We start from the raw sequence: 21,090 nt of genomic DNA, 5'->3' as shown, positions 1-21,090 counted from the left end.
GCCAGGTGGTGATGGATAGAAAAACAATGATAGTTTATACCTGATATATCGAACTCGAAGGGGACCGAACAATACGATATACCTACGATTCGATACATAAACAAGCTTCTGTGCAACCTAGGAGAAGAATGAAATGCAGCCACGTAAACGACGCGTTTCTTGAAGCGACCTGCCACCCGCTCTCGCACTCGCACCACGCCATTCATGTCGCTAGGCCTACCCTGCTTCGCATCGAAGCCGCAGTGGACGATACTTTGGAACTAGCCATCGCTTACCAGAACAGACCTATCTCTCACACGACAAGCAGAATAATCTTACAATAAAATTCAAGTACAGTTGATTTCCGCAAAGCCTTCGACAACGAAGCAAGCGAACCACGACATGCGATAGCCGCCGCTAGGCGATTGTCATGAGCTATAGATGGCGCCGCAGTCGAGCCAACATGGCAACCGGAAAGAGGACTCCGTGAGGACTCCGTCTGTGATCAGCCTGAGTGCATTAGCAAGTATCCTTAACTACACGACTGAGTCACGCGTTTTCATTGAAGGCGAGAGCCTAATTATAGCTAAGCCATTTGTATTAGCTTTTGTAAAGCACACGAGCGACGACAAACTGGAGATCGTCGACCTGTGTTTGCAAACATCCGCCGTGCAAGCGGAACCGCATATCATCGTCTCCTGCCTCCAGGACGCTTTTAGCGTTGTCATGACAACCAGCGCCGAGTTCTTATACGGCGAGGACACCAACAAAAAAATGCAAGCACGTCTCATTTTCACTGCTACATTGTTGCAGGTAAGCAAGGCTTTGCGAAGTCGTTGCATGACAATGAAAACTGAAACGGTTCGTTGTGGTTTCGCTTTCGACTGCCGCGGGCTTGGTTTTCAATTCAACTGGCTGAAGCCCAGTAGCATTTACGTGTGGCAGTCACTGCAGTCCAGCAAGCAACGTCTTTGAATGTACATTTGTGAGCAGACGCGTTTAGAGCACCGGAGCGATGTGCTGCGGAACAAATCATAACGTGCAAGTGCTGTGTTAAGGGTACAGTGCTCGTTCCTTGCATTTTATTTTTATGCAGCTTCGCTTCAGCGTAAGAAGCGACCGTGAAAACCAGTACCAGCTGTAAAATTTCGTTTCGTTTCCTCTGCAGAGAACAGCTAAAGCGCTTCGATACAAGCCTTCTCACGACTGTACGTTGCGGCGTGATCGAGTCGGGGTGCGCCCACGGAGGCGCGACGGCGCGGGTAGTAAACGCAGGCTCCTGTTCCTGCTTTCACATGCCGGTAATCCAATTCCCAGGCGTGAAACCGATGAAGTGCAATTTCCCGATTGGGTCAAGCGGGAAAACTTACCCCCTGCCGGCGAATTACCTCGACCTAGCTCGGCACGCTATTATTTTTTTCTTCCTCGCTGGCTCATATCTTTCTCAAATGCGCTCGTCTCTCACCGCTTCGGTCTCTTCGCTTTGGGTTTTTATTTCGCATACTGTGAGGTACGAATGAACAGCCACAAATATTAAAATAGAACAATGCAGAGAGGAGTAAATATAATGCCAGCGCTTTAATTGCAGCTTGGGTTAAGACGAGGAACAATTTTGCGAGCGCTACGGTTCCATTGGGGCAGCAATTGCAACGATCGGCCACGATTATCACCATAGTCGCTCAATTAAAATCAAAGAAAGCTAAAATGGCATCGAGTTCTTATTTGGAAGGAAAAAGTCGTCTTCCTGAACATTTGTGACGGAGCAGCGCAAAACACCAGGACAAGAGACAAGCGCTGACTTACAACTGGTTTTTATTTCGAAGAAACACTGCTTCTTATACCTTCTTCCCCCTCAAAAAAAACACAACTAATGCGTCACAACCATATCGTTCAAGCGTCCAAAAAAAAACATAAGATAAATAATCACAGAGATTCATAATCACATTTTTAACATTTCAAATTCTTTCTTAGTCAAAGCAACAGACGGCGTGCTGACACAATCGTCGCGCAGACTCGCTATCGAAGCTGCCTCGATTATTTCCCTGACTAACTGGTCTTTGTGATTAGCCAAAGCTTTGCATTTCTGGAAAACAGGTGCGCAACTTGTTGAAGGGCAATCTCTGCAGTGAATTCCCAGGTTCCGGCAAGCTTGCTCGAAATTAGTTTTGTGTTCTAGTAGCCTTTCGTTCATGCACCTACCAGTCTGCCCTATGTATTGTTTACCACATGCCACTGGCAACGAATAAACAATGCCTTCGGAGGGGGAAGAAGGTATAAGAAGCAGTGTTTCTTCGAAATAAAAACCAGTTGTAAGTCAGCGCTTGTCTCTTGTCCTGGTGTTTTGCGCTGCTCCGTCACAAATGAATAACCAACATGCCCAAGCTGCTGTCCTGGCTAATTCCTGAACATACCGCGAACACACGACCATCGGCGCTGTGACACAAGCTGCCTTCTCTTCGGACTACAAGCAGCGGTTAATTAATCAATGGAATGATACCTCCCGGTTTTTTCCATCTCGCTGACGTACAGAAAGGCACGTAGCAGTGATGCCGAGCTTTCTTTTTGTCACGACGCTCGGGGGACGACATCCGAAAGTACTTCCTGCGCACAGCACCAGTAATCAGTACTACGCAGCGCGAATCTATAGGGCCAGTTCTCCGTAGACGGGGTCGCAGCGTGGCCGGAGTGTGTGTGACGTCTACAAGCCGTGAAAATCGCCACTATTTATACAGAGTGTTTCACTTAAGGATTTACATAATTTTAAAAAATAGGCTTTTTGAGTTATAATAGCACTTTTTGTCAGCGGTGCAGCAAATCAGAATACTGATAATACGTTCAAACTAACAGGTTATTCAACTGATATTAAATACCTAACTTTTTAACTATTACTGTTAGACTCCTTAATTATTGAGAGGCGTGTAGTCCACTGTAAGTAACATCCATATCAGTCTTTAGGATTTCGAAAACACGGTTACCGTTGGTGCTGTGGGCCAACAAATTCTGGCTGCATCGCGTCAAAATAGATGAGCTTTCCAAAATCTTGCAGTCAAAGCAATCTTTCCAGTGCACGTAACACGTCAAACTAGCCAAAATTTGTTGGGCCACAGCACTGAGTGTAACCACGTTTTCGAAATTCTAAAAACCGATATGGATGTCGATTACTGTGGGCTCAACGACTCAATAATTAAGGAGCCCAACAGTAATAGTTAAAAAGTTAACTATTCAATATTAGTTAACCAGCTTGAAAGTTAGCCTGTCTTATCTCTATTCTGATGACAATGCTCACAATGCTATTCTGATGACACCGCTGACAATGCTACGCAGAAAAAAAAGCGCTCTTGTAACTCAAAAAGCCTTTTTTTTTTTTTAAATTGTGGAAAGTCTTAGGTGAAACAACCTGTATAGCAAAACCATGACAACTCCGGAATGTACCGACGAAGCACTCGCAAAGTAGTAAACAAATGTTTCCGCCCTGCCGATCCTTTTCAGACTAGGTCGCGCCGCCGCATCAGCGTGGCGTTCATTTCGTGAAAATACCGAAAGCCTGTTCCGCATCATGACAGCGGTGTTGCGTGGGAAATTAGTACGAGAGCCTGAAGGCCTCCCTCTATACCCCACGTTCCGTCGTCACGCGGTGCCAGCGAGGAGTCCAGCGTTGTGGAGAAGCGCGACTGGCAGGGGCATGACGCGCCGTTCGATGTATCGGGTGTTCCGCTGAACGTTACTTCGATAAACGAGAACAATAGTGCTATACTTCTGCGCAGGATTTTAAGCGGATGGCCCGACCATTCTATACAATACAATAATTCAGTATATCCTGGTATGATATATCTGTGATAGACTGCAGTAGGATGAGAGCGGTAAAGTATAGTTTTGTTTCACACCCCAAAGCAAGCCGTCAGCGATGAGAAGCGCCGTAGTAGAAGGACTCCGAATTAATTTTGATCACCCGGAGTTCTGTAACGTGTTCTGAGTGTGACCCCCTGTATTGCACACGCACCCTGAGACACATCCTCTGGCATTCGATGGTGGCTGCCCTGAGGCAACACTGCAGCTTGGCACCGTCCGCCGGCAGCGCCTGCGAGGTAGGTCCGCTGCCCCATCCCAGTAGGCACTGCCACAGCCGCTCCTGCGTGGAAATGAGAGAGACTGCAGGACTAGCTCCGGTCGTTGTTCCTGACAGAATCTACAGACGCCGGCCAACACGCTCATATCCCCGACCCTAACACGTCCTAAACAGGACGAAAGCATTTCCCAGCCACCTCCAGCACCCTAGTCTCATCAGATCCTTGACATAAGTGTCCGTGGAATGATATATGTGTGTCATCAAAGAGAGGTCTAATAAGAACACCGGGAGCCACATATAACGCGAATAATAACACACGTGTCATTATTACGTTGCGCTTTGGGCAATAAGCCTATTGCGGGCGGGACCCTCCCGTTGCAAGGCTGTCTGTTATGTGCGACCATTCTTGGCATGGAATTACGTCTAATTCCTCTCACCGACTGCTTCAGATAGCTGCGCCGATTCAAATGGTTTCCGGAATATCTCATATAAACTACAAGTGGCTGTGCTGTGAGGCTATGGTGTTACAGGACGTAGGACGGAAGCGGGACACAAAACACAGCACCACAACACCGGCTCATGCTATACAAACTGATTTGATGGAAAGGTGAACGCGGATGAGTATGTCACATGGATGCTGCGTTTGTGCCATGTACAACATTATTGGACAAAAATTTTGAATGTTGTAAAATTGTTAGGTACTGTCATGAAAATATTGAAGGTACGGTCCATTCTTCCGATGTGTAGCAAAAGCAAAGCCGAAAGTTGGGCAAGTTGGATAACGTTCATGGTGTAACAATAGCGCACAGGGAACACAAGGGACGGAAAAGAAACGACGCAGACAAGCGCTTGTCTGCGTCGTTTCCTTTCCGTCCCTTGTGTTCCCTGTGCGTAATTTTTACATCGTGCAGAAAATGTTTATTTTAAAAGTTTTTCCATCGATCCCATCCAGCAGTTAAGTCTTCCATAGAAAACCAATGGGGAGCGGTTTTGATGGTAGCAAAAACGTTAATAGCAAAAAAAAAAAAAAATCAAGCCTGCCGACTGGAGTTCTGCGAATACATTGATTGTTATAGTGAAATCTTTATGAAAACAACTGCGTTCGTAAACTCTTTCTCGTTCAAAAATTATTTCTTCCAGAACTCTAGGGTATATGCCTCGTTTTCTGTCTTTCTTTCCCTCCCCCTTTTCAGTTCTGCCGCAGTGCATTAGCTACTACCCTAACAAAAAAAAGTTTTAGACAGTCTATGAGTGTCTATAGGCTTCTGTCTATAAAGTCTATAGACTGTCTCTAGACAAAAGTCTATAGGCAGTACAAATGCCATAGACAGTTATAGACAATCTATAGATGTATGGCCACACACTTTTAGTAGACTTTTGTCTATAGACGGTCTATGGACTATGAATAGGCAGAAAGCAATATCTATAGGAAGTCAATAGAGTCAATAAGAAGACTGCCGGTCGTCAAAGCTAACTATAGTGACGTCAGGGGCAGCATAATGACGTCAGTGCTGGTATGAAGCGACACTCACGTGCAGACCGGGCGCGACGCAGCCCCCGGCCAGCAGGGCGTCAATGGCGTCCTCGTCAGCTGCCAGCTCCTCGTCCTCCCCTTCCCCCTCTGCGGCGGCTTCCTCTGCGCGCAGCACGCGCAGGCACGTGTCGCGGCACTGGCCGCTCGGTGCCTGGCCGCAGCAGTGAAGCTCTGACGAGGCAGAGGGAAGAGCACAGAGAACTGCATTTCACTCGGTCTCTGCAGCCGTGCTCCGCATGCCACACTAGTTGCAATGAATGAATGAATGAATGAATGAATGAATGAATGAATGAATGAATGAATGAATGAATGAATGAATGAATGAATGAATGAATGAACTTTTATTGAGGTAGAAGAAGACCTATGGCCGTGGCTGGGGATGGTAAAGGAGAGAATCCCTTAGATAAAGTAATAGTTCAGTTTCAGGTCACGGGGCTGCAAGTCGGAAACATGGTACGAGTAAACCACTAAGTGGGGTGTACCTTACGCAGCAATGCTGTGGAGGCCGAAAGAACAAAGGTATTGGTGTCTGTGGGTGTTGCATGTTTGGTTGCCAGGGAGTCCCAGCAAAAGGAGCAGTGCCATATTAGCTCAAATAGATCTGGTTTGCAATTAAGGTAACAATGGACATTTCGAGCCGTTTTCCCCGTTCGCCTAATTGTACCAGGATGCATATTCATGCACACACAGCGCAAACGCTGGCCTTCACCGAAATTCTGGCCTTCACCGAAATTTCGCCTTCACCGAAATTCTAAAGGCCCGTGTACTGTGCGATGTCAGTGCACGTTGAAGAACCCCAGGTGGTCGAAATTTCCGGAGCCCTTCACTACGGCGTCCCTCATAGCCTAAGTAGCTTTGGGACGTTAAACTCCAATAAACCATAAACCAGCTATAATATAGCAATAGTTCCGCTAGCCGGCGACGTCATCCAACACTCCACGACCCAGCTCCACCGCGTGAATCCCGCAGGAAAATCGTCACCGCGCGTTCAAGAGTTAATTGAACTGCGTTGCGCGAACTAGAGAACGGGGGAGGCCCTGCACGCCAAATGCGCGCAAATGCTTAATCGGGGGTTCCTCCGACCCATTATACAGCCGTTATGCGGCCTTTGTGCGCATCTTGATGAGGCCCCATAAAGTGCCGCGTAACGTATCGCGTAAAGATCAGCTGAAGGTGCAGTCCACCACGGCTGAGTAACAGCTGAGGCACTTCTTGGAAAAAATGAAAGGAACTATATGCTGCTTAAAATGCCAAAGGCAGCCCTGTGACGTGCCCTTAATCCATAATCATCTTCCATTTGCCGCTCCACGGCCGTAGTAAAAGTCACAGGGAGGCGTGAGGGGGCGGGAGAGGGGCAGTTGATGACGTCGTCGGGCAGCGGAAGCCCCGGCTCCACTCCCGTGCCGGAGTGACGAGGCGGCACCAGCCCGGACACTGATGCCGCGTCGTTCTGTTCGCCTTCACCGGCGGCGGCCACCGACCCCGGAGGCTGGAGGCAACGTAGGTGCCGGCCGAGCAAGAGCGTCCTCAGCCCTGGATATAGGTTGGCGGCCCCGCGCTAGACCCACCCCGGCACCCAAAATCCTGGCGTTTTGGTTACATATGCGCCACTTTACGCTCGAGAGTAGTGTTGTAATTTTCCCTTGCTTGAACTGCGTTTTATGGGTCCATGAGAGGCTTCAGTTCCCGCCTCTAGGATTAATCAGCTGCACTGTAAAAAAAAGATGTGAAATTACAGATATTTTACAGAAAGTTTCTGTGGCCGGAAAGAAAAATTCTGTGGCCCAACCAAAACATAGTTCTGGATTGGGTAATGACAGAAATTTTCTGTTTTTTATCCGGTTGCTCACACGAGGTGGGGACCGTAAAATGAAATCAAGTACGCATGCATTTTACTCTATTGCAAAATACTTGCATAAATATGTAGTGAATTTAGGTGTTATTTATTGCAAGTAAAGAATACTAAGCAAAATATCGCACCGCATTTCTCTTTGCTGCGGGGCAGCAAATCAGTTTTTTTTTTTTATTTTTTTTTTTTTTTATTTATTCTCTGAAACAGTACACAAACTGTTGTTTGAACCCATAGCCTTTACGGCTAGTGAGGGGTCCAAATACAAAACAAGTACAATATTACTGCAGAACGTGTAAAATAAAAAAAAAACTTCAAGATTAACACACACAATTGAATTCATTCCTACATTTCCATGGAAATTAAATAGTGTTTTAAAGATGCCGAAAAGTTATTTTTTTCTTTAACTTCATTAGGGATTTCATTCCACACATGGGCTCCGTTGTATTCTAGGAGTCTCCGGCCGTACATATTGTAACAAGGTGGTAAATTAAATAGATTGTTGGTTGCAGCTCTTGTTTGTTTCATTGGTAATCTAAATAAACTAAGGAGCAGGGGGTTGTTAGATTTTATTACATTGTTTACTATTTCAGCTATCTTCAGTTTATATGCCATTGAGAGGGGTAAGATACGAAGCTGCTGAAAGAGTGGCCTGCTGGGGTATGTATTATTTGAATAAGTTATCATACGAATAGCTCGTTTTTGAAGGCGAGAAACAGGATCTAGGTATGTTTTATATGTACCACCCCATGCTTCCAGGCAATAAGATAATTGACTGTGCACAAAGGCGAAATACAGAATGCGTAGAATTGGAAGATCAAAGCAGTCCCTGGCCTTTAGTAAAATATGACAACCATTGGCTAATTTGGAGCAAATATTATTAATTTGTTCTTTCCAGTGCATATCAGACGCGAACAGGACACCAAGATACTTGTATTGAGGCACCCTCAGCAGAGTCGTGTTGTCGATTGTTAGAGATATATGTTCGTAGTTCATGTTCTTCCTGCGCGAGTGAAACACGGTGTACTTTATTTTCTCAGTGTTAAGGGTTAGCCGATTACTTTTAAACCACTGCGAAACTTCACTAAGCTCTTCATTAATTATACATTTAAGTGCCTCTAAATTTTCCCCTGTAAAAAGTAATGCAGTGTCATCGGCATATATTACAGCTTTCGAATATTTCAGCATTGATGGAAGGTCATTAATATACAGGGAAAAGAATAGCGGCCCAAGCACGGAGCCCTGAGGCACACCTAGATTAATGCTTTGTGGTAGTGAGGCTAAATTGTTCACGACAACATATTGTTTCCGTCCTGTAAAATAGCTTCTAATTAGATCACAAATTTTCCCTCTTAAACCGTAGGTTTCCAATTTCTGTTGTAGTATTGTGTGATCAACCGTATCGAAAGCTTTTGGTATGTCTAAATATACTACTATGGCCAGCTTGTTATTATGCAGTGCAGAATTTATAAGTTGTGAAAGAACATGGCGTCGCCGTAGGCAAGTGCGTTGGTTCAGCGCCGGGGAGCAGGACCTTTTATTTTGGAATACTCGCTCCAGAAGGTATGTAGCTTCACTTCTATTGCTGTACTACAATTATAAGTTGCTTTCCTTTGATTCTGCGCGTTTTTGTTGTTGGTGCGCCTGGTTGCGGGATTGATTCATGCGGATTGGCATAACTCAGAACGCTCCTGCTACATGTACTAATGGGGCTGTCACAATCGTCGACACGAATTAGCGGTTGATGTTCTCTAGATTTAAAGTTTGTAATTAATGAGGTTTTAGTTAATGAAGAATGAGTGTTCATGAGGAGGCGACAAGCTATAACGATGGCGGAAAAAAGGCTGACGCCGTTAAGTAGGGTAGGACCACCGGTAAAAACGGAACCACGCGGCCGCGCAACCCAGTTGCTTGGAGTGAGCTCCGTGTGCGCTAAATCAGCGACGCGACGAGGCGAGGGCCGCGGTAGTTCGCTCCGTTGCTATGTGCGCGAAACTTAACCAAGTAAGGCGACAGGCGACGTGCACCAGTGCCTTGCACCAACGGTTATGTGCTTTCGCTCAGCGTCTGCGGATCTGCAGAGCGTCACTCAAGGCGTGAGTTTCGGTACGTAGAGTCCGTCCCCTTCGTGGAGATCATGACTGGTCGTCCGTGGGCCGTCGTTTCGTTTTTCGTGTCACGTCGCGGTCTCTATATTGTGACCCGCCGGGCATCCGGTCGTCCTGAGGGGCGGCTCGTTTTCTAGTAGACGTAGCGTGGCTTCTTGAAAAGTGTTTCGTGGGAACCCGCTGCACGAGCTCCTAGCGTGAATTTTCCTCCAACTTGAATTGTTCGCAGTGCTTGTCTCGTTGTGCGTTTATATCCTTGGTTCTTGGATGCGCGCACCCTCTCCCTCTCAGGTTCTCCCTTTCTCGCCAGCACGGCGCCTTTGACGCGTCAGTCGATCCCCTTCTACGCTTCCTCGCAGTTGGAGGGGCTATACATAGTTTGATCGCGCGACGCTGTCGCGAAGCCGCCGCGCAGGCTCTGCCGCTGGTGAAAGAATATGGGTGCCATGCAGTCGCAGTTGTTATTCGACAAGCATCTATGCCTGCAGTGCGCTCGCCCTTACCCCGCTGCAAATATTGTTAGTCCTCCGTTGCCAACTAAGTAGACTGGCCTTTCCTTTTTTAAAAAAAATTTGCGGATATTCGTCGTAGCCAGGGCACAAGAAATATTTTAATTACAGCGGCTGTGTAGGCGGCAGCGGCGACGACCAAGTCGGCGCGCTAGCAGGTGCGAAGATAGGTCACTGATTTCTGCGAGAGGTGTGCTTTAATTCTATGTTGATGCCATCCGGCTTGGTAAAGATACCCGTAAACTGTCACCTCGATCTGCCTGCGCGAGAGAAATGCCTGCACGAGAGAAAGGTGCATAAACGCCGGCTATTTTTTTTTTTTTCGCAGCATGCTTTTGGAACTTTCGAAGTCCCATCTAAACGGTGGGCGATTTTCTTCATGTAATCCACAGCAATATCGCATCAGACAGGATTCGAAAAGGGAATCAGAACATGGCGCTGTGTTTTATGTCCTTTCCTGTGGCCACTTTCTTGTGCTGTAGTGCATTTTCAGCTGTGTCCACTTATCGGGTTCCATATTTGTGCAGTGCGCTTTTACCACACCAAGAACATTGGAACCTCTACCAACCACTACTGAACATGCCCATGAGGTTGCCGTAGCTATAGGGAAGTGCGTCGGTATCCGCAAGTGCCTGCTTTGGAAATCCCGTACTTGGAAGGTAAGTAGCATTGCATTTTTTTACTGTAAAGAAATATTTTCAGCTTTTATTTCGATTTTAGTCAGATTGCGGGCTTCTGCAGCTTGAGGGACAAGTGAAAAGGGCAGATTGGTTCTCATGAGAAGGCTGTTGATAGATGTGCTTGTGGGGACAGTCACACCTTTACCCTATGTTATCAGCTAGATGTTGCAAAATTTGCAGTTTACAGCCTTTCCTGTCCCATAATAATCGAGGGTAAAGTGAGAGGGGTAAGTTTTCTTATAAAAGCATTTGATTTTATATTTTGAAACATTCTAATAGAACACCTCTTGAGTTCTCGGCAAATATATTAAAGGTTGGCATAGAAAATTTTAAAACTGCTTTCTGATCGTTCTTTGTGGGGACATCGAGCAGAAAAAACTGATATTTCAGAGCATTTATTCGCATTTTTCTTCTTTATCAAAATTTGATTTTCAGATTTGGCAACGTTCTGAAAGATTACTTAAGCTTTCAGAAACTATAATACGATTGCATATTCACGACACAGAAAATGCTTTTCTTTATCGATTTTCATGGTCATGTCGGACAGAAAGGAAGGAGTTTTGTGATGCTTCGGCTGTGTTTTCCTAAATAAAGCTGACGTTTAGGTTTATGTAAATTTTTTGCAAAACGTGTGAGGCATAGAAAACAAAATTTTCCGTCGAGATCACAAAATGCCTCTCACAAAACTCGGACTGCAATTTTCCACCCAAAATGAACGTATACCAACTCGCACAACTTTCCGTTCTACTGCAATAAAAAACTCGAAACGCGAAATCATTCATTCCTCACGCTATAATAGATTGGAATAACTTCCTATCACACATAGCTACTGAGGTTAACGTACAATCGTTTCAGCATTCGTTAAAGCAAACCATGTACTAACAGATTTGGTATTTTTGTTGTATTATGTGCATTTACTCAGTATTTTATTGTGCGTTGTTTGTTGTGTTATTGGTGTACTTTACTAGCTTTAATTCATTATTACGTGTATTTTGTTTCAAGTGCCTGTGCCATATTTTTATGCTTGTATCGCCCCCCCTCCCCTATGTAATACCCTCGCACGAGGGCCCTTAGGGGTATTGTAAATAAATAAAAATAAAAAAATAAAAAGACGAGTTATCTTTTTTTGTGACTAAAGAACCATTCATGAGTGAGACAACCAACTTCTGACTGGCCAGGCTATTATTCCTGATCCGTAAAGGGACCAATAAGCCTTTAAATTATAAGTATTGTATATTGCTGGCAGTCCGAAGTGGCGCAGCTCGTAAACAGAAAGCCAAATGTGTCTAAGAAAATGATTTCTTTCATATTTGCGAACGCAACATGCCTTTTATTCACTTTTTGCTGTACACTGTATTGGAGCAATGTGACTGTTTCTGACAACATATACCTTGCCAGCGATGCTATTGTTCTATAAAAGTTATATATTGTTTTGTGAAAGCATTGAAACATGAGTGTAGCGCATCTTCATTAGCATATGTTTGGGTGATGCAGGGCACGCTAAACGAGACGTGTATTGAAGGCAACCTGCAATGTCGCAAATGTCAACTTTGCATGTATTTTTCTGCTGCATAAATTGCGGCCACAGCAAGCATGATATTTTACAACCTAGGCACTTCTTTTAAAAGACCGGTTTTTGGTCTTTCCAGAAATGCATACCTGCAGCATCTGTCATGCCAATATCAGCTCAGTCTCACTCTTCCTCAATCATGCTGTCTTGCATAAAACTATTAGCCAGTTCAACATCAAGTGCCCATATCAGCATTGCTGCAAGATGTTCCGCAAGATTGGCCCACTTTTTAGCCATTTAGCCCTTGAGCATACGAGGATAAGGGATTCGGGTGAAACCACTGGCATTGCTGTTGCAACACAGAAGGTTGACGTTGTTTGCACTGTGGATAATTGCATTCAAGTTTCAAAGGATTACAAGTCGATTGTAGCCCATTTAAGGTGACACATTCTTCAAGGCATGGAAGTGAAGGGCCCTTTTCCCAGATGACGAAGAACATACAAGAACAAAGCATCATTTTCTTCACATATTTCTCGTTTGCATGGACGAAACATTCAATGCATGTCGCTTCCTCTTGCACAAACGTCGAACCTTCCATCAGCTGCAGTTGCACACGACACAGATGTGTCTCAGCTGTACTTGCCAACAATAGAAATGGCGTCAGCCATAGAAGGGGAGATATTAGAGGGTCAAGCAGCTTGCTGTGAAGACGACGCAGGAAGCAGCAAGAAGGGTGTGAAGGATGCATTTGCTAACTTGTACATCAGGCTACTCTCTGAATGTCATGTGCCTTCGCGCACTGTCCAGATTATTGCAGAAGCTATATATGATATTCAGACTGCTAATCTCTGTGCAACTGCCTCCTGTTCGAAAGACAAACTCAAGATTGCAGGTGTAGGCAACCAGGAAATTAATAAGATTGTGGATGATGTCGTTAAAGCAGATATAATCTCTAATCTGCACAAGGCAGCTGATGGAACGTTTCATTCCCAACATAGTCGCGCATCATTCTTTGAGCAAGAACTGCACTATGTAGTGTCAGTTGCAATAAACCTAGGCAAGAACGGTAAGGGGAGCAGTGCAGTCTTTCTGTAATTGCAGTTGTTTAGCAATCTTGTCTTTCCACGTTTTCCCTTTGTGGATATAATGTTTCAAAGAGGCGTGGCAGGGAAGGCCGCTGCATGCAGCACACAACCTGTCTCGAAATTAAAGTTGTATGATATAACTGTGGTCTTGTAAGTAAAGCCAAATACGATTTGTTTTCCAGGGCCATTACTGGAATAAACCCAGCCAGGGGCACGAAAACTGAGAAGACAGAGAAGAAGCAGCACTCTCTCTCTCCAAAGGTCGCTGCACTCATTAGGGCACTTGCCGAGTTTGACTTTTAGTGACATTTAATTACTTCTCTTGCTGAATTAGACATTTAGCTGCATTTTAATCAATCACGAATGGAAATAAGCGTTTCAATAGTTGTGGTTTTGCTTGATGAGTGTTAATGATGTTCTATATTACTATTTACGAATCACTGTTTACAGTCATGCCATTCCATCACAGTAATGACCTACAGGCAGTAATGACCTACAAAAGGATTTGTTCCTGAGCTATTTGGTAGTTCTAGATGCAAACTTCGTACACAGCCTCGTGACCTCTCTTTACTGTGTGGCGTTCATTTGCTGGCTATAGTTTTATTGCATCAATATTGGCCTAGCATGGTCCAAGATGAATTAAGGGTCCGCTACAAGAACAATGTAAACTAAGCAAAGCGAGAGTTGTTCCACCAATATATCTGTTTTCTGCAGCAAACATGTCATCTGTAAAACAATTTTGTGGACAATAAAGAAGGTGCAGAAAAAGCAACTGATAATTCCTGCTTTTTTATTGAATGTTTCTGTGAAACGGCAAAAAAATAATTCCAACAATGCAGGAAAAATATATATGGAGAACAGAAATTAATATATATTTCCTGCATTTTTCAGAAGCTTTCTGTGCGGTGGAAACATATTTGTGTGAAATCACAGAAAACTTGTAAGAACAAAAACAAATATTCACAGAAACTTTCTGTGTGGTGAAAACACGTTTCTGTGAAATCACTGAAAACTTTCAAAACACAAAACAGAAAATTACAGAATGTTTCTGCACAATGAAAAAGCATGTTTTTGTGAAATGACTGAAACGTTCTAGAACGGAAAACAGATAATCACAGATATTTTCTGGCAGGAAAGCTGCCAGACTTTTTCTGTTATTTTACACATAAATTTTTTACAGTGTGTTTACTTCTTCCCTGCCTCTTCATTCATTTTGGCCATCTATTCGCGCAGGGTATGAGCTCTGGCAGGGCATGTAATGCGAGGGCAAGATAAGCGATGGTCGGCAGAAAGTTGGTGTGCGTATGAGATAAAGAAGTTTTCTGGGATAAGGTGGCGGTAGCTGGCACGGGACAGGGTTAATTGGAGAGGTATGCGAGAGGCCTTTGTCCTGCAGCGGACGTAGTCAGGCTGATGATGATGCTGACAATGGTGGTGATGATTACACAGCCAATCACACCCATTTCTCCGTAAACATCCCGAGGCTTTCCTTTGCCCCACTTTCCACCCTTCCTTCCAGACACCTCGAACGTGGAATGCAACTGCGCTCACTGTGTGGGTGCCTCGTTGAAGTGGCATTCCGAAGGCACCTCACAACCCGGGGCTCTCTGCAGGCTCGCTGTTGTTCCTGCTCCTCCAGCTGCTGCTGTTGCAGCCGCCTCTGGTCCCGGTTATCCTGAAGTGGCAGGTGCTGGGAGTGCTCCCTCCTCAGCTGCTGCAGCTGCGCTCGCTCCTGAGAGCCGCACGCGCGTCGCCTGCAGGCGGCCGTGCTTGCCAGGGCGCAGCAGCTCTCGAGATTGCGCCGGCCTGGAGGATGAGGAGAGCCGAAACCTGCGCCGTAGGCCCCGTTACCATTGACTCGCTCAGATGACAAAACAGTGAGCTGAGCGAGCTGATGGCAACGATAACCCAGAAACAAGTTCTTCCCTCTAAGGTAGTAGTTACTCATTGGCATTCACCTTAGCTCAGTCTTGCGGCTACAAAGAAAAACTATAGGAAGCTTTCTCAGATCCTTCTTTGCTCAGAACTTCCTCCTTATCCACAGTCCAAACGCCGGAACCCGCACCACAGTGTGGTCGTCTGATTCCTTTGCAGGAATAGCCACTGGAAAAATTGGCGCTCACTCAAGGGTATACACAGACGGCACACTAGCTCTATGTCTGCTTCGACACACACATTGTGAATTTGAGGGCACGTTGAGCTCCAGAGTTTCTATTCGAGGCCGCTCTAGAGAAATTCCCATAACAGCTATTATTAAGTCATACTATAATTAGGATACTTGACAAGTACAGCTGCTTTCTTAATATTAGTAACCTCTTCATGACGCCTACGGTTAACAGCTGTATGCTTATACAGCTTGGTAAGTCAACTTGGTAAGTCGAGTTTTTCTTTTCTTACCGAATGATTCTCAGGTTGATAAGTCACTGCTCCCGGCGGCTGTTGACTAATTACGTGGCTCACAGTCAAGCGACACGAGGGAGGAAGGGAAGGCAGTGCCATTAATTGCGAGGCACTCACCGCCGCGTCCTTCGAGGCAGACCTGCAGGTCAAGCTCGTCGCTGCGCCGGCACCATGGCTCCAGGTCGTCGGCAGAGCGCGCCTGCGTGCGAGCAGAGGAGGAGCCTATTGGGGAGCCGTTAAAGATTATCTGAAGACAAAAAGACCCAAGTGTCAGTGTTACGCATATACACTCTAAACAGAAAGGAGCAAAAAGGGAGTAAAGCTGTCCTCCAGCGCACACCATTTTGTAAAAGGGAGCGCGCTACAGGATACCTTAATACCTGTTTACTCCCATGTAGGAGTATTAATGTTTATATGGCTTCATCCATAGAGTTTCTTACTATTACCTAGAGGGAAAGCTGGCAGCCCGTCTATGGGAGTTTGCATGGCGACCCCTCGAGACCACTTCAGCCACCATGGGCGCTCAAAGCATCATGGGGCGGTGAGCTACTTGTTGCGGAACTGCAACTTTTGGCCAAAAAATAATAAAAAAATCAGGCTGTTTGATAACTGCAAATGTCCTAATATTCAATATCTCGTCTAATGATTGCAACAAACGAGCAGAAAAGCATTTAAGTGCAAAGTTTGCCCAAAATAAGAGATGACTAGCTTTCCTATTGGCCAAGTGATGAACACTAAAAAAAACTAATATTGCGTAATTAACAGGCGCACTTTTAATAGTAAATATGTTTTCAAAAAAAATATTGTTGCTTAGATACTTTAAGAGGTTTTTTAATGGCATTTCGGAAGAGTAAAACCTTTTGTTGCCGTCGTGTGTCGTCGCGTTTTCACTACTATGGCTTTTGCACACTGCGTTCGCGCAAAAGTCGTCTGCGCACACACGGACAGGGTTTTTGGAATGAAGCATCTTAGTAATGACACTCCGTGTTCCTGAAAAACTACGACTGTTGCGCAACAAGTAGCTCACCGCCCCATGATGCTTTGAGCGTCCATGGCGGCTGAAGTGCAGCGCCGCCAGCTTTCCCTCTAGGTAATAGTAAGAAACTCTATGGCTTCATCCGATACGAAGCTACTTCCCTGACCCTCTGGACTACGAGACCAAAAACTGCACTTTCTTCAGTGAGAGAATAATTTCAATTGAAGGACCTCCCGCTATGAGCTGCCCGTAATGTACGAGATGTGGTTGGTGAGGACGTGTTGTGCTCATGAATAGTATGTCTTAAGCCAGTTAGCCCAAGTTCGTGGGTGCTGTAGAAACGGGTTCAGTTGAGCGGTGCCGTAGTACAAGAAGTTGTCGGCCACGGTGGCTTGTAGCGAGGAATATTTGGGACATTGAGTTGTGCCTTGATATCTATCATCTAAGTCTTCTCTATGGACTGGAGGTGCTCTCTTCCCTGATAAACATAGTCCGTATGGCGCCGCAGCTTACCTGCATGGTTATCATTCTGACTACAGAGACAGTGAACGCGGAATTTTGGTGACGACATATACGATATATACGACAGCGATGGAGGCGCCGATGTCACTGCAGCTTACTGACGAAAGTCTCCAGTACAGTTATCGGTGTCTTAAAAAAAAAAAAAGCATGTACGCGGAAAAAACGGAAATCGCTATTTTCGCTACAGCTGATCGCTACAGAACACAGTATTTGTGTAGCTGTGCTGTGTCGCCGCTAGCGCCCCTTCTTGTCACAATCATCTTCGTTTATATTTTTTTTTGGAGGGGTGGGGGGGGGGGGATGCCATTTGGGTCGGCTCCCATTGCTGGTGAATCAATACATTTATATTCCGTTAATACTGACGGGCTAAACATGTTACCTTTGTACTGACACCTCCACATTGTTTACCGGAAAAATCACACGCTGAGTACAGCAGATGTTGCGTAAAAGCGTTGGCACTCTATTTGTGTGAAATGCACTGGGTGCAGCGGTAATTACATGAGCGAAACGAGGCACCATGACACTCGCGCACAGTCACGTTGAGAATAAAAAAGAGCCTTTTTTTTTTTTTCCTTATGTGGGAAGGCCATCTTACGCTTGACAGCAGCAGCTTCCGGACCATGCGCTGGCGATCCAGGCAGGGGCGGATTTATGAGAATTTTGAGGCTGCTGGGCGGCCCATTTGTACAGTGCATTTGTCGAACTTCCTTCGTCCACAAAATAATACAGATGCGTATTCAATGCATTTTCCCGCAGAAAATTTCTCGCTGAGAAATGCACCTTGGCATCTAAGGGCGACTCAGCTGCTTTGAGGCTCTATAGTCGGACACAGCTCAAGTCTGCACCGGAGCTCCGCCTACATTCAGGACCATCAAACAGAATTCCCCCGAGACCAATAGTTGACCGTAGTTAAAGCTTTTCTTGTTACATACACAAGAAGCTAATCCCCAGACGAAATTATCATCTCTTGAATTTTGATGCCCTTGCTTCTTTTTTTATGCAGTCAAACATTAAAAAGCCGATTTCGTTCACTGTTCACATTAGTCAACAGAGTTATACAAGACGGCGCGGACCGTGGCCCGTTGTTACCCTCTGTTGTTTTTTTTTAATATCTTTCCTACAAAAGGCAATAACGGGCAGCGCAGCTGAAAGGTGGCCAGGGAACAGTTAACCTGGCCGAAGATCCCGAATTAATTGGGGCCAGGTATACACGTAAAGCCCGAGGTTCCCTTGTCATCCAGCAGCCTACCCTAAAGCTGCACGCTCCTGTGCGCCCCCTTTCCTAAGAGAAAAAGAACAGAAGCTCCTCCCACTACGGCCGGAAAGGGACATGTCTCATCTCAGTCGTGTTATGAGCTACACCGTTGACGTGGCCTCTGCGCTACAGCTTGTTGTCGTTTCATTTCCTCCGATGCCCTCCGCTTAGGAACGCCTGAGGTTCACAGTTCCCCACGTGCGCGTTTTCATTAATGTCTTTCTCCTCCCATCAGCTTCCATCGAGACGCGGACTTAGCAACTCAGCTGGAGATGCACAAAGAGCAACAACGACGTCTGACATGGTGAACCGGCCGCAGTACCGGAAGTGTGCATTTAGTGCGGGCGTGCACGAGGGTTGGGGGGGGGGGGGGGGGGGGAGCGAAGCTACCAAGTGATCGCCTGATTGGATATGGCTGGGGGAAGAGAAAAGGCGACACTCATTCGTTTCCACGCCGGAAAAGTGATATAGGAGGGAGATGTGCGGAAAAGCGTCGGAATCAACAACTAAGCGAGTACAACTTAAGAAACACCTATCGTTTTTCAGTCGAACTTTAGCAGACTTCTGGGACACACTTGTAGTAACTCGTTCGAGAAAATTGGCAATCAAAATTACGCTAACGGTCTCTGTTAAGAACCCTGTGTGGCTGCCAGAATGACTGCGGAAGGGAAGGTGTCATGACATGCTGACTTGCTGCTGAAAACTGACTTGCTAGTTATCTCAACAAAAGGGACGAAGCTCTCACTTCTTGCTGTGCACTCGCTGTACACAGAAACCAAATTAAAAACGCCTTCCTTGCGGCCGCTTTTACAAACACTATCATGAGTACCAAGGGAAGGTTAAGACTAAAAGCATTGTTTTTCAGACAACTGAAAAAAAAAATGAAAAGAGGGTGGCAAAGTCGCTTCGCATAAATTGTCTGAGTCTGAGGTAAAAATGAAAACGAGGGAGAAGTATGATGCGGGATTTTGTTGTATTGTAGTTTACTATTTCGTTTTGTTACGTTGTATTGTATTGTATTGTATTGTATTGTATTGTATTGTATTTGTATTGTATTGTATTGTATTGTATTGTATTGTGTTGTATTGTATTGTATTGTATTGTATTGTATTGTATTGTATTGTATTGTATTGTATTGTATTGTACTGTATTGTATTGTATTGTATTGTATTGTAGTACCTGCAAGCACGCCCGACGGCATCCTTCCAACCGCGCTCGTTGACAGCAGGGTTGTCCATACCAGCGCTCGGCGAGCTCCAGTTCTGCGAAGCACACATCCAAGAAATACAGCCGCCATTCAGCCAACTGGGAATGCGGGAATCCACTCTGCGGCACTTGCGGACCACTCTAGTGATACGTTTGCACAAGAGGTGGCGAGAACAGCGCGTCTCCACCAAAACGTGAACTGCTTGTGGAAAACAGTCTTGCGGTGTCATGCAGTTGAGAATCTGTAATGTTGCAACAGAGCTCTATAGTGCGCCGTTTGCAGGCAAAAGCGCAGTGCCGATACGACTTCGAGACGGTCGTCCAGAGTCGATACGAGAACCGCAAACACATGCCACAGCGACACTGATTTGAAAGGGGAACTTTGGTAGGAAAACAAGCGGACTAAACTATAACACCTGACGTTGGCAGTCTAGAATTCGTAGCTGTCACGGTGGCACGAGGCAGATCCGGCTGTACTTTGCTGATCAAGCAGCAGCAAGCCATAAAACTTTCTCTGAGCAAGCTGACGCCGTAAAGAAACAACCTTCCGGGTAGACTGCGTAGGAGCTACTGTTCGTTGCAACCCAAGCTGTCAAAACCGCTCGGATTCGGAGTCCGAAGCTGCGAACACCGATGTGCCCTGAAGGAACGGCCACGGTGGCGTCGAAGGTTTCCCATCAACTAAAAAAAAAAAGGAAAGAAAGACGCCCAAGCTGGCACTCATTCTGATCCGTGCCGCAGGGCTCGTGACTACAGCGCAGAAACAATGGTTTTCGGGGCGAAGAACTACAGCTGCTTTCTTGGCAGCAACGTGTGGTTGTATAAGTCAACAAAGACTTTTATCTTTTTTGCCCCCTTTGACGAGGATTCCAGGACAATATTAGGAAACTCAACATTTTTATTTTGTTCCTTGATGTTAAATGACGCCATTTTCTCTAAGGCACCACACATCAGCAAGAGATGCTGTTGCCTAAACGCATTCACGTGTGCATTTGTGGCCCAGCCAACAATGCTAAAGTATATATATATATATATATATATATATATATATATATATATATATATATATATATATATTTGCTTTTATTCTTCTCTCTTCTGACTGAATTCGCTTCCTAAATAACACCCAAACAGCGAAGTACAAGGACAACTTCGTACACTGGCAGCGCGAAGGAGGATTCACAACTAAAGAGACTCGTTTCACACAATCCCTCCCGGGTGCAGAGGGTGACGCTTCAATTTCACCGACAACAAAGGTCGTCGCACAAAACAGCGCGCAGATTCGACGGCACGTGTACACAGCCACAGGATGTCGACGGCACTTCACCCTTTAAACTGTTTCAGAACCGAGCACTTCGTCCCTGTGCGAAGCACCGTTTGTCGCGGGCGCGTTTGAGTGTATGCGCACGTG

The 21,090-nt window shown here is 45.6% G+C and overlaps 1 protein-coding gene across 2 annotated transcripts in view; it reads right to left on the bottom strand.

The window, feature by feature from the left end:
• Reck (Reversion-inducing-cysteine-rich protein with kazal motifs) overlaps positions 1-21,090 on the bottom strand; it is a 60,071-nt gene that overhangs the window by 27,843 nt on the left and 11,138 nt on the right. The window contains exons 2-6 of one of the 2 annotated variants that reach the window (XM_089543416.1): positions 19,653-19,735; positions 15,838-15,967; positions 14,872-15,150; positions 5,578-5,750; positions 3,980-4,108 (exon numbers count right to left, since the gene is read on the bottom strand). In XM_089543416.1, the coding sequence (XP_089399542.1) occupies positions 3,980-4,108; positions 5,578-5,750; positions 14,872-15,150; positions 15,838-15,967; positions 19,653-19,735 (794 nt within the window). The remainder of the gene's footprint in view (positions 1-3,979; positions 4,109-5,577; positions 5,751-14,871; positions 15,151-15,837; positions 15,968-19,652; positions 19,736-21,090) is intronic. The other variant, XM_089543417.1, reaches the window with a different exon arrangement.

Source organism: Amblyomma mixtum, chromosome 5, assembly GCF_055824585.1.
Source record: "Amblyomma mixtum isolate Tamu chromosome 5, ASM5582458v1, whole genome shotgun sequence".
Taxonomy (NCBI): Eukaryota; Metazoa; Arthropoda; class Arachnida; order Ixodida; family Ixodidae; genus Amblyomma; species Amblyomma mixtum.
This window is presented reverse-complemented; position numbering and strand designations above follow the sequence as displayed.